The sequence below is a fragment of the Liolophura sinensis genome, chromosome 7 (genome assembly GCF_032854445.1).
Source record: "Liolophura sinensis isolate JHLJ2023 chromosome 7, CUHK_Ljap_v2, whole genome shotgun sequence".
Classification (NCBI taxonomy): domain Eukaryota; kingdom Metazoa; phylum Mollusca; class Polyplacophora; order Chitonida; family Chitonidae; genus Liolophura; species Liolophura sinensis.
In genome coordinates, this window is record NC_088301.1 from 52,096,753 (window position 1) to 52,114,653 (window position 17,901).

At 37.7% G+C, this 17,901-nt stretch overlaps 2 protein-coding genes across 2 annotated transcripts in view; both read left to right on the forward strand.

Annotated features, from left to right (window-relative positions):
* The first annotated feature begins 229 nt into the window (after positions 1 to 229).
* LOC135471015 (general transcription factor 3C polypeptide 1-like) lies at positions 230 to 17,303 on the forward strand. Its single transcript, XM_064750063.1, has 16 exons — positions 230 to 308; positions 3,155 to 3,221; positions 5,566 to 5,774; positions 7,074 to 7,216; positions 9,642 to 9,767; positions 10,525 to 10,654; positions 11,772 to 11,945; positions 12,214 to 12,332; positions 12,842 to 13,002; positions 13,827 to 14,031; positions 14,288 to 14,394; positions 15,004 to 15,165; positions 15,454 to 15,548; positions 15,882 to 16,028; positions 16,763 to 16,943; positions 17,293 to 17,303. Exons 2-16 carry the CDS (start codon positions 3,164 to 3,166, stop codon positions 17,301 to 17,303), a joined length of 2,028 nt encoding a protein of 675 aa, XP_064606133.1. The 5' UTR covers positions 230 to 308; positions 3,155 to 3,163.
* Positions 17,298 to 17,901, forward strand: part of LOC135471782 (general transcription factor 3C polypeptide 1-like) — a 132,328-nt gene continuing 131,724 nt past the window's right edge. Inside the window, exon 1 of the mRNA XM_064751119.1 lies at positions 17,298 to 17,388. Coding sequence (XP_064607189.1) covers positions 17,365 to 17,388 — 24 coding nt within the window. The 5' untranslated portion in view covers positions 17,298 to 17,364. The remainder of the gene's footprint in view (positions 17,389 to 17,901) is intronic.

Sequence of the window (17,901 nt, forward strand, 5' to 3'; positions counted from 1 at the left end):
AATCTGAATATTTTCTATGCTACCTCTATGCTACACATCAAAAAGGGAGGTAACGGGTGATGTCAGTTCCCTCCCCTTTGTTATTATGCCGAACTTCAGTCTGTGGAAATGGCGCTTTCTGTGATATTCACATGTGAACGGTGCTGTTAACCTGAGTGTCTTCATTTAACGGTAATTTGTTTCAGTTAACTGTACTATAACTCCGAGAACTGGGTTTGTTTATATACTGACTTCCATACCAAGGGTGCAGTCCATATACCTCTAGGCATTAAGACAAAATAAGATACTAACAACAACAACAACACTGGGTGAGATTGGACTCAAGAATGTTGATAGTAATGAAAAGGATGTAATCCAAACAACCTAATTTTTTTGCGCATAGTGTGGTTGACCTACTTTATGTTAGCTATCTAACGTTGTGCCTGAAAACTGAAGGAAGATAAAATTCTGACGTTAGTTTTTTTTTTAAAGTGAAGAGTTGGACCTGAGATGACAGGCGATGTTGTTAGGTTTAGTACAATTTGGTTCGGATAAGCCTGGCTCCGATTCAGAGTCAGAGAACGCTTTGTTTAAAAATCTCATTCTCATGCCATTGACGTAACACATTGACCTCACAATTGAGTAAAAAATAACATGTTAAGTATGTTTCCAAGGCTCAATAAGTTTGCATATAGCCTAATGAGGAGTTCTGAGTTCAAACTCACTTGTTGTCAAAGGTAAAAATAGTCCCCCTGTATCATGTGACTTGCAAAAAATGTTTCTCATGTTCTCACGATGCGATTTGTAGTACCAATTTGCAGCATTTGACTTGTAGTGTTGAACAAAAATTGCATGTAACATGGTCGCATGCGACTTATCTCTGATGTCACATTTTTCTCGTTCACTTCTGGCATTTTTATAAGCACGTTTGTCATGATGAGTTGATTACTGTAAATTATATGATTCATAATTTCATAGTAGATCTTGAGAGAGATAGTAAGCAATAAGTTGCTCAGTTTCAGTGAGCGGCACACCAGTCTGCTTTTCCCAGTATAAGCATGTGTATCGTCTGCTTCTTTAGACATGGTTGTTGACAAGCTTTGATTGGTAACACAAAGGGGCATAACTTACAATGGGAATAATTGATGCGAATTGATTGGCCAGCATGTGATTTTGTAGCATGAAAATTGAGCTTTCTCTAGTTCTTTTGGCTGTCACAACTCGTTGAATATGAGAAATATCAATATGATTCGGGTGTTCTGACGGTTCGAATCAGTTGTATGCTACAAGCTGGTACTACAAATCGCATCATGAGAATGAGCCTTAAGGGTTAAATGTTTCGTACTGAGCCAAAACCCAAGAATGTGCAGCATTCAAGGGATTTGTCGAGCTACGAAACAAGGTTATGGGGTATCGGATTACATAACAAGCACCAAGACGAAGGTGGTTAAGTCTGTTCTGTCCTAAAAAGAAAGAAAATGTGACAGAAATGGCATATTTCATATTCTCTCTCCGCAGAGGTCATATATTTCAGACCTATCAAGGTTATTCTATTACCATTGACCTAGATATTTCAAAACTGCGTATGTATGACATCATGCCTCATTGTTGAGTGCTGTAGAAGTGCACTGTACATGCATTATGATGCATACTGCTGAGCTCAGATTGGAACATTTGATGTTGTTTGAAAGGGCATCTCTTAATATGTATATTTGCACACCACCAGCACCTAACAGCGGGGTAAAACAGGCAACCTTAGTAAACATGAATTTATCAATCACTTGTCTTGCCGTGTTCTAGAGGCACAAGTGAATCCTCTTTCCTGTAGAGTCTTCTCAAGTTCACAAACGATCAGTTCCTTGTTTGTCTTTTCTAAATAACTTTTGGCGAAACTTTTAAATTTGTAGCATGAAAATTGTGGCAATCCCACAATAGTTGCCGGACATTTTTGATAGGTCACATGATACAGTAGGACTTTTTTACCTTTAACTATAGAATAGTTCAAGCTCAGAACTCCCTTATTAGACGTTGTATGCTAAAAGTACAATGTCTGAGGTCCAAAACACTGGGTATTTTTTTATCTGCACCTAAAACTTCTGTTATCTGACATTATCTTAATCGGCAATCCCTAGCCAATGGGATCACATTTTGTTGGGCCAAAATCAGCTTCTGTTTGTCTTGTTTATGTCTACTATTTGTAGTCCATCACCCAGCAAACAGCTATATAACAGACAGCTATATTTACAATCTCAAACCTTTGCAGAATGGATGATTCTCCAAGATGTAAATTTTTTGAAGGAAAGTATCTAGAAGGCAAACATGGCTGCCTGTTCAAAATTTTGCTTGGTTTCTGTCTATGAATGACAGCTTTGAGCAGAATTTAGGTTTTAAATGGAGCGCTGTCTGAAGTTGACATGAGCCATCCATGTCTGAACGAAATTTTGCCAAACCTAATGCAGTGCAATCTCAGCATACATCTCAAAAGGAGACTTTAAAATAAAGTTGAGCTATCTATTTCATCAAAAACACTTCCACTACAGGGGCTGCTCACATAAATGGGCCATCAGGGGTTTTGTGCTCAATTGATATTTCATGCTGCATCATGCCATATATCAGTTATCTTCCAATATATTTTGTGAAGAAAAAATTATTAGTTATGTGGTCTGTATGGCCAAGATGTACAGTTTATTGGCTTATATGACTCTGCATGAAAAAGTCTGAGTGCAAGCTTGCTGCCTCCCTGTGCCAGGATGAGAAATCCTGGTAACACAGGTAGCAATACTGAGCAGGTTTTGGATTTAAAAAATCACAAATACGGACAGGACTGAGAGAAGGAGTTTTTACAGTAATGCTCTGTAATTACTAATTGTTTTTAGTAAGATATGTCGCTTGGCAACACCATCTTAAACATTGGAGTAAATTTCAGCAAATTTTCGAATAGAATATGAAATTTGGTAACGTGAACCCATGTAGTATAGAGAGTAAGCAGACAGTATCATGAGTACAGGTAGAATGGACAAGTATTGTGTACATGTAGGTAACCAAGTGACCATGATTGAAAGGTGGTAATTTGCAAGGTGTGAATTGTTATAATTAATCAATTTTTTAATCTTGCTCTGTTCCACATATGACCTTTTTATTTGAGGTATGTATTGGTGATATGTCATAATTTCAGAAATTCAGGATGGAGGCTGACTTTGTTGCAGCATGTGTGGAGGAGATAGCATTGGAAGGCCTTGACGGTATGTTAACACATGTATGATTCGTGGAATAACAGTGTCAGCTCTGGTTGATCCATCATTAGGGTGCACCAAATTACCTCTCTTGATGTCACTCTCCCATTTAAAAGGTGCATTTGTAGGAGTAAATTATAGTAACTTAGGTAGGACCTCTGAGAAAAAATTTTAATGGCAAGTTTCCATGTTAAAGCATAAAGTGGCATAAAGCTAGTTGAAGACCTAGCTTTAAAACAGATTTTAATTTAACTTATTTGGAAAGCCCTTAATAATTAATACGTATATAAACGTTATGTATTTTTTTAATCCATTCTGAGGTAATTTAAAAATTGGGGCCCTAATTAAATATAATGGACAGTTTTGGCTAACCCCATCAGATGTGTATATATCCATTTAAAGTGAAAGACATCAACTTTATGGAAGATCTCATTACACTTCTATGACTGTCAAGTACAGATATGTTTTTTTACATTCAGATGATTATTTATCAGAATATTTTTTCACCATTCCGCTGTCTTGACATGGTCACGAATTCAAACACATCGATTTTAGACCTCTGTATTCGGTGTTAAAATTCAGTTAAAAACTGAATACTAGGGTAAAAAAAAAGTGTTTTTCTGGTGCAAATATTCAACTTTTTCGCTAAAAACTGAATTGTATTCAAATCATATACGTGTAGCGTTTGACTTTGATTGTCAATGACTCAACCCCGGTGACAAGCCGAAGTTGTCAGCAGTGATTTTCACGACCAAGATGAAAAAAAGCCTAATTGTGCCGACACGAGATGAGTAAATGGACTCAATCCGTGATGCTTTCCTCACCTACAGTGTTCAAAGGCAGACCACCATCACAGAAGATTTGAGATCAAGCATTCTTTTAACACGTAATGCTAATCACATAACCATTTGTCTTCAGCAACTGTATGGTCAGTTCGGCAGAATCAGGTCAATCTGGTTGCCTCATTAAATCTGTGTGTTGACCTGCGTAACACGGTGGAGCCGCAGAACACTGAGCACATGCAGTGTAATGTTGTCGCATATTTACGATTTATTCTTTGTATTAAAAAAACACAGTGTACAGTGCAAAATAGTGTGTATAACAGCAAAAAGCTCGCACGTGTTTTGGTTTTGTATAGGCTGCAGGCAGTTGTTGGAATGAGTTACTGAATCTACGTCGTGAATTTACTATTTGGTGCCCCTTGTTTTGGCGCCAGAAATGTACTGTCTGTGACATCTCAACTTCGTTCAACCGCACTCAGCACCATCCAAAATTGTTGAATTGGAAATGTGCATGTGTATTTTTTGTCAACAAGATGAGTCAGGTTGAGTGAAAGAAGCCAATCAGCAGGCATGCAAAAATAGCATGACTGTCTTAAGGCATATGACCTGGGTAAAATGGCGGCACCAATGGCGAAAGAGAGAAACTGGTCTTGCTCTCTCTAAAGATTACAAAGACAAGGACAAAATAAAATCGTGCCTCATGCATTGGTGAGAAAGATGGAAGTATCCCTCCAATTTTCAAAGTTTGGTAAAAAAAAAAACACAGCACAACACATGATGACTGTTGGACATTGTTGACCTATCTGATTTGTAGAGCCCTGTCCAGAATATCCAACATCTCTCAACTTTTGTTGACAACATCTCTCAACATCTCTCAACTTTTGTTGACAACATCTCTCAACATCTCTCAACTTTTGTGGACGGGACACTCACCTTACCTCAACAGCGTTCAACTTGCTGTTGAGGTAAGGTGAGTATCCCGTCCACACTACAAATCAGATGGGTCATCTTTGTTCAACACTGTTAACGTGAGTTGACGATGTTGAGCTGTGTTGTTTTCGATAAATTGGAGGGAAATCTCCATGTTTCATGGGTTTATCGGCTGCGCTTATTGTCATGGCTGTTCGGCGTAGAAGATGTCTAATTACGAGACCAGTTTGTCTCTTTTGTCGCCATTTAGTCCAGGTCATGTGCTTTAAGACGGTCACGTTATTTCTACATGCCTGCTGATTGGCTACAACTGGTTGACAAAGGATACACATGCACATTTCTGATTCAACCTTGTTGGATAGTGTTGAGTGTTGTTGAACGAAGTGAAGGATCTCCAAAACTGATCTCACAATATGTCATAATGACTGTCATGTACATGTAGCAAGAGAAGAAATTATAAGCAGGCTCATTGCATAGCAATAATAGATGGATGACAACGGTGTAAATAATAAGCACATGTATACATGCAAATAAACCAACTTTTAAAAATTATTATTTGATTATTTTGGAATTCCATTGAACCTTTCTGTCTGCTATGGTCACAGCAACACAAACTTGTACCTGTATGTTACTTTCCTCAGGTATTACCTTGCCATCACTATGGCTCCGTTTGGCAGAAAGGCCAGTTTTCCCACTGGCATTGGATGATAGAGCAAAAGGTTTTATCTGGAGGACAATACTGCAGCAGGACTGTATAGGGATGTATATTTTGCCGGAACCTAGGCCAGTTATTGTGATTGACAACAGAGAAAATTATACCGATCCAGAGACTGGCATCTGCGTGGAACCGGTAAGATTGATCATTTGCTTTTCAGATTGGGTGATTGCTATAAGTTCAGAACTGGCATTGGAAAGGGAATTTGTACATTCCATGCTCTCAGTACTTGTGTGGCTCATGGTGACAATATCTGAGCACTAGTTTAACGTGTTGAAGACCACCAATATAGTATACAAAGCTGTAAATGACATACACATGTAGATGGGAAAGTTGGTAAGTAACTTGCCAAATGTTGGTGGTTTCCTCACCCATCAAACTTACAGCATCTTATAAGTGAAACATTCTTTAATATGGCATTTAACAACAAACATATAAGTGTGAAATGGGTTGTAAAATGAATCAATGCTAGGAATACTTTGGGTATGAGGTGATGACGAGTTCTCAGCTTCCATGTGGCATATGCATTCCAACAAACTTCTTTCCTAATTTAATAGTCAAGACAGCCTTCTTGAAGTGGTATGAAGATAAAAATATTTGAATGTATTTAAAATGGTCTTTGAAAATTTAAATGGAGTTTGAAAATTTAAAAAAAAAAAAAACCAAAATCATTACTCCAGATAAGGGCCACATTGGTGTAACTTATGCCTCCAAAAATGCCCAATACACATAGAAGTTGAAAAACAGGCATACCAAATATAAGCACACAGTACGCCTAGAAAAATTAGGCCTAATCACTCGCGAGCAGATATAGGAGATAACTTACTCTGTGTCGGTAAAACTTTTCAAAGGGTAATTATCAAAAGTCTTTTTTTCCAATTCAAATGGTTTTCTTTGATTAGTCAGTACTAAAACATAAGCCATTATTATATAGCTATAATTGTGGTTCAGTGAAATCAGTGGGATTATACCACATGACTATCGTGTATTTGGAGTGATGTTGGATCCCGGAAGGCCATATTTTTTTCATATTGTATGGTATTAGAGGGAGATAACTTCATATGCTAAAAACATTGGGTGGAGGGCGCTGTTGTGTTTATCATTTGCTCTTTTATCAAACATTGACCACGAAATGTGGATGAGGGAATAATTTTCATTATTTGTTGATTTCCAAGTGTTTGGTACATCATGGAGTGGCATTATATTTGTCGATGTAATATTGGAAATCTGCCTTGTCATGTAGTGTTGGAAAACTCAGTGCCTACAGATTTTCAACAGAACATAGATAAAATAACACAATAACCTAATAGTACTATGCTGCCAAACTTTGGAAGAGTACTATACTGCCACAATGATATATATGTGGAACACTGAAAACTGCCCAGCATGATTGGATACGCCTTTATGACCAGTTGAAATATACGTGTGTGATAGGAATTATTGCCAGAAGAGTTCTATCCAGTTCACCCTGTGAATAAGGATGGAGTCAGAGGCTCCTGTGGCACCTATGACACGCGGCAAAACATTACAGAGGAGATCAGGCAGACAGGAATGAGCTTGGAGGATGTAATGAAACTGTGAGTAGTTCAAGAACTTGAGTCTTTTAATTTGTTGATTTGATTTAATGGATCTCTCAGCATGGAATTTAATCCTGTTCTAAAATGTTTAAAGCCTATTTGTGCTGACATGCAGATGTGATGTGATGCTCTGTAGTGAGAGTAAAAATTATTACAGTTTAAAAAATATTCTAATTATCTACATTTCCTTGGTGTATTAAAGGTATCGTCCAATGATTTTGATTTGTAAACAAATACACAGGTAATGCCACAGTTTTGTATTCACAAAAAATGTATGTCAAGCATATATTCGCACATTAATGGTGTCTAAGGGAAGGTAACTCAATGGTTTAGCCCATTATTCAGTGAATTCCTTGCTCATGGGTCATAATATTGCCTCACATTATCAGTTATTTGATAATTTAGGACACAAAGAAGCAAAAACAAAACCATACAAAAAAACAAAAAAAAAAAAAAAGCAGATAAAAGCAGTGTGAAATGTCAGGTGATGAAGGAGCAGTCTAGTTGATTCTATTTTGTATGCCTTTTTGTAACTACATCAATTAGTCGACACACATCTACTCACAAATTTCCACCCATCTTTCAAACTGATCTGCCAAGATTACTCCGTATGCATGTCGTTCTTGGGCCCCTTTATTCAGGACACGTCATTCTTGGGCCCGTTTACTTTGGATACATGTCATTCTTGGGCCCCTTTATACGGGACACATGTCATTCTTGGACTATTTTATTTGGGACATATGTCATTCTTGAGCCACTTTGTTCGGGACACGTCATTCTTGAGCCACTTTGTTTGGGACACATGTCATTCTTGGACCCCTTTATTCGGGACACATGTCATTCTTGGTCTATTTTATTTGGGACATATGTCATTCTTGGTCTATTTTATTCGGGACATGTCATTCTTGGTCTGTTTTATTCGGGACACGTCATTCTTGTGCCCCTTTATTCGGGACACGTCAATCTTGGGCCCCTTTATTCAGGACACATGTTATTCTTGGGCCCCTTTATTCGGGACACATGTCATTCTTGGGCTATTTTATTTGGGACACATGTTATTCTTGAGCCACTTTGTTCGGGACACGTCATTCTTGAGCCACTTTGTTCGGGACACATGTCATTCTTGGACCCCTTTATTCGGGACACATGTCATTCTTGGTCTATTTTATTTGGGACATATGTCATTCTTGGTCTATTTTATTCGGGACACGTCATTCTTGTGCCCCTTTATTCGGGACACGTCTTTTTTGGGCCCCTTTATTCAGGACACATGTTATTCTTGGGCCCTTTTATTCGGGACACATGTCATTCTTGTGCTATTTTATTTGGGACACATGTCATTCTTGAGCCACTTTGTTCGGGACACGTCATTCTTGAGCCACTTTGTTTGGGACACATGTCATTCTTGGACCCCTTTATTCTCGACACATGTCATTCTTGGTCTGTTTTATTTGGGACATGTCATTCTTGGGCTTCTTTACTCTGGTCGTATGTCATTCTTGGGCCTCCTTATTTGGGACAGGTCATTCTTGGGCCACCTTATTTGGGACACGTCATTCTTGGGTCTCCTTATTCAGGACATGTCATTCTTGGGCCAGCTTTTTTGGGACACGTGTCTTTCTTAGGCCAGTTTTATTCGGGACACGTCATTCTTGGGCCCCTTTATTCGGGACACATGTCATTCTTGGGCCACCTTATTTGGGACACCTGTCATTCTTAGGCCAGTTTATTCAGGACACATGTCATTCTTGGGCTATTTTATTTGGGACACGTCATCCTTGGGCCACCTTATTTGGGACACGTCATTCTTAGGCCAGTTTATTTGGGACACATGTCATTCTTGGGCCCCTTTATTCAGGACACATGTCATTCTTGGGCCCTTTTATTCAGGACACGTCATTCTTAGGCCCCTTTATTCAGGACACATGTCGTTCTTGGTCTATTTTATTCGGGACACATTTCGTTCTTGGGCTTCTTTACTCTGGTCGTATGTCATTCTTGGGCCTCCTTGTTTGGGACAGGTCATTCTTGGGCCACCTTATTTGGGACACGTGTCATTCTTAGTCCAGTTTATTTGGGACACGTCATTCTTGGGCCCCTTTATTCGGGACACATGTCATTCTTGGGCCACCTTATTTGGGACACCTGTCATTCTTAGGCCAGTTTGTTCGAGACACATATCATTCTTGGGCCACCTTATTTAAGACACATGTCATTCTTAGGCCAGTTTGTTCGGGACACATATCATTCTTGGGCCTCATTTTTTACAGAACTAGACCTACACAGTAGTGGCAGACCTCATTTGTTGACAGTAGTTTGGCGACATTTGATGAACCTTAAAATCAACCAATCATGACCGTTGGGCACTAATATGAATGGAATGACGTTGATGACTTGTACTCATTGTGCTTATTGATGACTTTAGCTGGGACCAGCGCCTTGTGTTAGTGGCAAGTCAGAAAGTGAGAACCAGAGCCCTATTTGGGGAGACCTCCAACCCTAACTTGGACATAACGGATCTGACTTACTGCATCTTAGAGAGAATTGGCAGGTATGTCTAATCTAAACTGCATAATGAAGAATCAAATTGTTACCAATATAATGATGTTTGGGATAAAGAAGCTGAATTAAAGAGCAAATCGAAACTCCATATTGGTAAAACAAATTGTTAACAATGTAATGGTGTTTGGGATTTAAAGAAGCTGAATATAGAGAGCAGTTCTAACTGCAATATGGAAGAGCAAATTGTTACCAGTGTGATGATGTTTGGGATAAAGAAGCTGAATTAGGGGGCAAATCTAAATTAAATGGAAAATCAAAAGAATTGAAGATGGGCCCAGCATCTCCCATTTTCATTGCTTACCTGTCAGCTTTTGTGTTTGTGTATTGACATGCACCTAAATCCTCCATGTAAAGTCCATGGATTATCCGAATTCAACATTCGAATTTGATTAGTGCCATGTAATTTATGTGTGCTTTATAATGTTCATTATAACATTTTACAAAGTTATTTTCGAATGTCAATGATTTACATCGATTGACTGTCAGTTTTATGTAGCTATCCTCATCCTCAGACCTCAGGTGTTCTTGAAATGGGCTTTTCTGTTTCAACTGTTGCAAAGAACTTGCGAGATCAAGCAGTAATGTGTGAAATATGATTGGATGAAAAGCAGAATAGCATGAGTTGTATACCTGTCCAAACTGCCTTTGTTTAAATGCTGGCCATTGGCAAAATATGTGTTGTTCATTGTTAAAATTCAGTTCAGCAGGATCATTCTGATGCTTGAAGTGTATGTTGAAATTCTAAGGTCACGCTATGAAGGGGAATTGATGGGCGGAAAGGTTTTGGTGAGAGCTTTCAAGGCATACAAGTTAACCCCAAAGGATGTGTTTTACCATCGAAAATTACTTTTCCGCTTTGGACTGATCAAGAAGCAGGTGGGTTCATTTATAAATCGCTGAATCTGGTGTAGACTAATGGTAATAATAATGCTTAACAAACACAGGAACTCTATTTGCTTTGATGTTTTCTTAACAGAACATTTACTGCATTGGAAGATCTGTTAGCAACCTGCAGATGGTCATGGGTTTCCCAGATCCCGGTTTCCATATCCAGCCATAAAATTTTTGTGGTTGACGTAGCCAAAAAATTGATTATTGGTTTTAAGTCTTGAATAACTGATCGTTCAGCTTTGCCATAACACGAAAACAGACCAATCATTCGTGGAAATTGGTTTTGTGAACATGTGGCTAATAAAGCCATGTACAGTACTACCTAGCAGATTTTATCCTTTTATTTACTGTAACTTCGGCAAAGCCTTTTAATTTGTGTATGGAGTTGGTTGTATCGCAGTACAGTCCACCATCATACATGTCCAGCAGAATCCTCGCATATCACAGTGGCCCCATGGGGTGGCCACAGCATGAAGGAGATTAGCTGACATCAGGGTACATCAGGAAGCTGCTATAAAACATATTTGTCCTACATGCTGAGAATCACATGGTTTTCAAGGCCTGACCAGCATGTGTTATATATATTTACTTTTGATGATTGAAAAGTTCTTCTACAGTTAGCTACTTGTGGTGTGTGTAATATCCATGTCTGATAAAATGTTTTTGTCCACAGAACAAAATGATATAACCACTGACACGAGTGAATGTCAGTGATGGCCAGCTCATGGAATGTTGTTGACTAGTGAGAGTTTAAATTCAGTTCAAATTGAATGTGGCCTTTCTCCACCTACCAGGGCACAGTATGTGGCTGATAAATGCCGCCCGCTGTACATAACAAAGGAGAGATGTGGTGTGTATGCTCATGGTGAGAAAGTGTTTCAAACCCACCATAATGCTGGCTGCCGTCGTATAAGTGAAATATTCTTTAGTACGGCGTAAAACACCAATCAAATAAATAAACATTATGCTCCACGTAACTGACACACGAACAATTGTTTGGTTCACACCAACTTTCGCGGTCTGCATATATTAATTTAGTGGGAAATATTAAAATAAACAGTGTTCATTCAAATTTTGTGCTTTTGATTTCCGTGTTTTGCAGCCGTTTGTGACAAGAAATGTGACCAACACAATGAGTCGACTAATACTGGTTCACCTCCCAAGATTCTTCAAACTCGTACGAACACGATACAGTTTGCTCCTGACAAAACTCTGCCAGAAAATAGCAGAGTATCCAAACCATGTGTGTGAGCGTAAAATCTGCAGGGAAACTTTGGTGAGTTACTACTGACCTTTAATTCACCATGTCCATCAAAAATGTGCAAAGATTTGCTGTTCTTGCTGAATTATCAAGTCCAGTAAATATGAGGTGCTGTAAGTAAGATCATGAGTTTGTATCCTAATGCTGACTTCACTGAAAATATCAATGTTTTCTCAAACCTATGAAGTCTATTCATACCTTGAAATTACCATGAGGCAAATATTTGGACCACTATTCATCAGTGTAATGCCATGTGAACTTGTGATTGGTCATTTCATTACAGGGAGTTGACTCAAACTCTTTCAAGCGGATTATGCCACTGGCCAGCCCATATCTCAAACTGAGTAACATGAAGTATGCTGACCTTTACCCAGACTCTGCAGAAGAGGACCATTATCACGTGTAAGGTTTTATTTTTGAACTTTCTGATATGATGGGCTATTGCAGGGCCACAAAGTCAGCAAGGTAGAACTATTTCTGATGTACTGGATATCTGTGAACCATAGAGTACTGTGGGTCTAAGGTTAGGGGCTAATTCTACAATGCCAAGCTCGATTGAAACACTTCATGGATATGTAACTAAAATGCTCTTTTTTTGATAGTAGAAGATAAAACTGGCAACACTTGTGTGGTATTTTAAGACAAAGCTGTCCATCCAAGGTTGACCATAAACTACACACTTGTATATTTTATATCGAGGTTTTAAATTTTAGCTGTGCAACATTTTTTATGCAAGCACTATATAAACACTATTATTAAGCTACTCTGCAATTTTGTAAGGTTATGGTTTGTATTTACTGTGCTAGAACTGGTAAATATTAAGAGAAGAAAATATTTTCTTGTGTGTGAAGCATTTTATCACATTTTCCACGTAGAACAGCTCAGTTTTTACATATGCAATGTATTTGCAGCAATGGAAAGGAAAGGAGCGTAAGTGTGGTTATCATGGTGAAGAAGTTTCCTCCTGAATCCGATGATGAAGATGAGGAAGCAGGGGAGAGTGAGGAGGAAGAAGAAGATGATGTGCCTGAACAGACGGATGGAATGATGCACGAGTTCAGCTGCAGGCTAGGTATGCATAGCACAGTGACACTGAAAAGAGTGAGGTAATTGTCCGATAAAGAGCGTAGATAATTGTCATGTAAAGAACATAGATAATTGTCCTGTAAGCAGTGTAGATAATTGTCCTGTAAAGAACATAGATAATTGTCCTGTAAGCAGTGTAGATAATTGTCCTGTAAAGAACATAGATAATTATCCTGTAAAGAGCATAGATAATTATCCTGTAAAGAGCATAGATAATTGTCCTGTAAAGAACATAGATAATTGTCCTGTAAGCAGTGTAGATAATTGTCCTGTAAAGAACATAGATAATTATCCTGTAAAGAGCATAAATTATCCTGTAAAGAGCATAGATAATTGTCCTGTAAAGAACATAGATAATTGTCCTGTAAGCAGTGTAGATAATTGTCCTGTAAAGAAGATAGATAATTGTCCTGTAGAGAACGTAGATAATTGTCCTGTAAGCAGTGTAGATAATTGTCCTGTAAACAGCCTCTGACTTCATTGTCTAAGCACAAGTATAATTTATGCCCTTCAACAGAGGGGAACATATGACACTCCTTCTAACCTGTAACAAAGCTGTGAACTCATTTATCCTTTCCTTTATATTCCTTAAAACACTATGTGCTCAATGATACACTCTAATGTGTTTTAGAATCTCTTGTGTAGCACGTCTTCGAGTCCACCATTAGAAATTTATGGAAAAATAGCATTTACTGAATTTCATAATGTGAAAAGTTCAGACAAATATTATTCTTTCTGATCGTAACATGAAAGAAATCTGAAAGCCGTATTAATGCATCAAGTTGTAGTTCTTATGTTTGCATTTTGTAGAAAATTTGCCCCATGAGAGAGTATTCTTGCATAAGATGTATGAAAGACTTGAAGCAGCAGGTTCAGAGGGTATGACGCAAAGGGCGTGTGAAAAGCTATTCAATATAACCCGACTAGAGGCTCGTGGTGCCCTGAGAAGTATGCAGAAGTTGGGAATGGTTGCAGAACCCTTCATGAAAGACTTTGGTCGTCAGAGAATTGGAGTGTAAGCAGAACACATTAAGAATAAAAATGAGAATTGCCTTTAGCTGTTTATAGTTACAAGCTCTATATCTAACTATTTTTTGCTGCATATAAGGGACCTATAAGGTAAGTACAACTTCAAAAAAGTTCAAAACACAATTAAAAATGATGTGAAATTGTAAGGGTATGTAAATGTGCAAGATTAGAAGTTATAGTTACTGCTTCTAGTGTATATTTTAGCCTGTTTTTGTCTGAACTGTTTATGCTTTCTTTGTCAGGTATGTGTCCAGTCGCTATGCCCAGACAAGTCAAATCCACCGAAAAATTGAAGAAGAGAAAACTAAACTGTTACAGCTGTATCATGGCTCTCCTGAGAAAGAAAGCAGTAAGTGTTGGTTATAGTAAGATTCCATATGTGATGATCTCTGACATGACACCAGCAACATTTTCATACTAAGATGATGAGATCTGAATATATATATTTGAATTTTTCTTAATACACGTGATCATAATACAGCTGTTGGTCATTGAATCTTAACTTTTGATGATGACATGGACTTATTAGAAGATATGCATCCGCATATATCAGAGCTTTATCAGCGAAAAGTGCCTGAAAAGCTGAATGTTAAGAAGTGTTCAAAAGAAGATGGTGTCTCTTGGAGTTTTTTAAAGACCCATATTTATGTATTTCAATAATATTTCACTTATATGATGGCGAGCAGCAGTATGATAGGAGGAAATCGGGGAGAACCCAGGGGAAACCTACGACCATCCACAGGTTGATGATAAACCGTCCCACTTACAACCGAAGAGGAAACCAGCATGAGCTGAATTTAACTCAGAGCTATCACAGTGGGGAGAGGCTCCTGGGTCATAATGATACAATAATGATACATAATGACACAATAAACCTCCAGGCCACGTAATTCCAGATGTAAGGCATCTCGTTAATATGGTTACATATTCCTGAATGTATTTTATTTCTCCACCTTAGAAACACCAGCAAAGAAGGGAAAAGTTGGGGACACCATAATAAAAAGCATGGAGTCTGTTCTTCCGGATGCAGCTCCAAAAACGGAAGAAGAGGAAGAAACAGAGGATGATTCCACATCGCTGGATACTGTGCGGCTCAACAGTCAACTTCCCAAACCCACCAGTATGTGTTCTGATCCAGGTTCATGTCAGATAAACCTTTCTGGGCTGAGTTAATACACTTGTAAACAGACACTTTCATATATAAAACATGTTCTTCTTTATTTTTAGAAAATACTTTTTACCAATTTGGATAGCATAAATGGACGTCATTGCTATCCTGCTTTTTGTAACGTTTTTTAGAATGCAGCACAATAAATGTGAGAATAATTTCTTTCCCCCAATTTATAACTCCATTGTAGAGGAAAACTTCAGCTCTATGGATTATATTTGCTTTTTTTTTTTTTTTTAGTTTATATGACAAATGTCAGCTTACAGAGAGTGAACATTATCCTGGCAGCAGTGAGGGAGGCAAAACTCATAGAAAATGTCTTCACATTACTAAAGGTGACTTCTTCTTTTCCTCTGGAAATTAAATTCAAACCATGATTGAAATTGTCCGTTTTTTGTGCAAATATTGTAAATAAGCTCAGAGGATTATTTCTTACATACAAAGATGAAAATTACAAATTTTGTGTTCTCTACCTCAAGGTATTTATGTAAATGCATTTTGTGTATCTTTTATATTGTATTGTATATATTGTTTAATAGCATATTCACTAAATCTCTTCCCTTTTGAAATGCACATTTTTCTTCATTTACCAATGTCAGCAGTGATGATTCTTACTCTCCTGTCACTACTTGCACTTTCAGAAATATATTATTATGTATCAATTTCAGCTTATAATTTCTAAGGAAGCTAACAACTCTGATGTACAGGGGCGCATTGACAGGAAGTCACTTTTAAGGTTAATATCTCGCTTGGCCAAGGCTGGGCAGATCAACTCCATCAAAACTACAATCCAAGCAGATAACAGGCAGAAAGAGGTCAGTGGGTTGTTGTATAGTGTAAATTGAATGTAAGAGTTTGATCCTTTGTATAATTCAAGCTGTTGAGTAATGTAAAAGACCCAGACTGAACACAGATGTCAGATACAACGTTTATTCACTTGAGGAAGAAAAAATGGGAACTTTGTTAGATACAACATGGTGACCTGCAGAAATGCGAGATCCCACCAGGCTCTTAATATCATGTATAATTTAAATTCAGTACAGTGAATTAAGTTACATGAAACAAATGTTTACACAAGTTCATGAAACTAAAGTATTTAAGTAATTTTCACAAGTAACAGAAATAAAAATAAAATAAATCCAATCTGTGGTCTATTGTTAATGACTAACCCTTAACAGCACACTATACAATACTATGTATTGAACCAACATTTGTAATTTTTTCTAGTCATTTGTCACATTTGTAAATTTTGTAAGTGTAACTATTCACTTTTAAATATATCGTTTTAAGTCCTTAACGTTGCATGGAAAGGATTTCTCATGCCACTCCTGAGGTGATTGACATTTCTGAAAGAATTTGAGATAAAGTGCAAACATCCTGAGTATTGTGCTTAGATAAAATGAGGTATAACACTTATATTTAAAAGGTAAAAAACAAAATCATGTAATGTCTTCAAAACATCAGAAACAGAAAAACAAAATCAGGTTGGTTACACTGTATGGTGTCTAGTTTAATGTGTATGTAATAGTTTTCCTACTTTAATTTTCAGCTGCATTTTATTTGTGATCCAAGTGTGGGACCAACTGATCCACTTGTAACCAGTGCAATTGAGCAAGCTCGATTGAAACACTTCATGGTACACAAGGAAGCTTGTAGGCCAAGCAAATCCATCAGTGACGTGCATGATCAGAGTATGCTGTCAGACCCTGGCACAGATTCATCAATGGGTGGTGAGAATATTAACACTATGAAGTTGTGGGAAGGTCAAGGTCATTACTTAAATCTTCACATTACAAGCCAGATGGCGGTTAAGTGTGCATCAGAATCTATGTGCAAAACAGGTCATAAAGGGAACAAACAAAAGCACATGGTGATTTATACCCAAGCTACAGCATGTCAGACTTAAGTTTTGTAGGGTTCTGAGTGATCATATGAATGAAATTTGTTAAACTACTGATACTGCATAGAAAATTAACAGTAGAGGTGAAATTATCTATTTTATGTCTCCTGGTCTTTCTTCGATATTGAGTGTGGCTAGGTCTTGTGTTTGTAACTCTGATGGCTGATTTTTATCTTTAGGGGCAGTCTGATGTGTCTGACAGCATATCAGAAAGTTTCCACAAGCTGAGGAAATACAGGTCCCACATAAAGATGGAGGACATGATTTATGATCCTGTGAGTTGCCATAGAAATGCATGGAGTTTTCATTTGTGTTTTAATGGTTTGGATATGTGTTTGTACAGTCAGAGAGGTCTAGTGTGTTACAGGGAGATGCACAGATCTTATGTTTAGTCTGACGTCTTAATCCAAAAAACGAAAGGAAAAAAAATGGAAATTGTCATTTAGCTTGTCTACTTTGATGTATTATTATTTCCAGTAGAATTATGCAGGGTGTCCAGAAGTTGTGCACCATCCTGATTTTCATTTTTTTCTGTGTTTCAGATTTAATACTGATTTTAAATATTTTTCTATCTTTCAGAGTTAATTATGGCTAACAAACTAACAGTACAAGAAAGAGTTGAATTGGTTTTTATGTTTGGAAGAGTTGGGGCAACACACCGCTCTGTAGCTCAAGCATTCAACCTCAACCTGGATGGTGCGCGACTTCTGGGACACCCTGTATACATGTAGTTGAAGCAGAGATATATCCATTGTAATACATACAAAGATTTGCCAATGACATCTGTG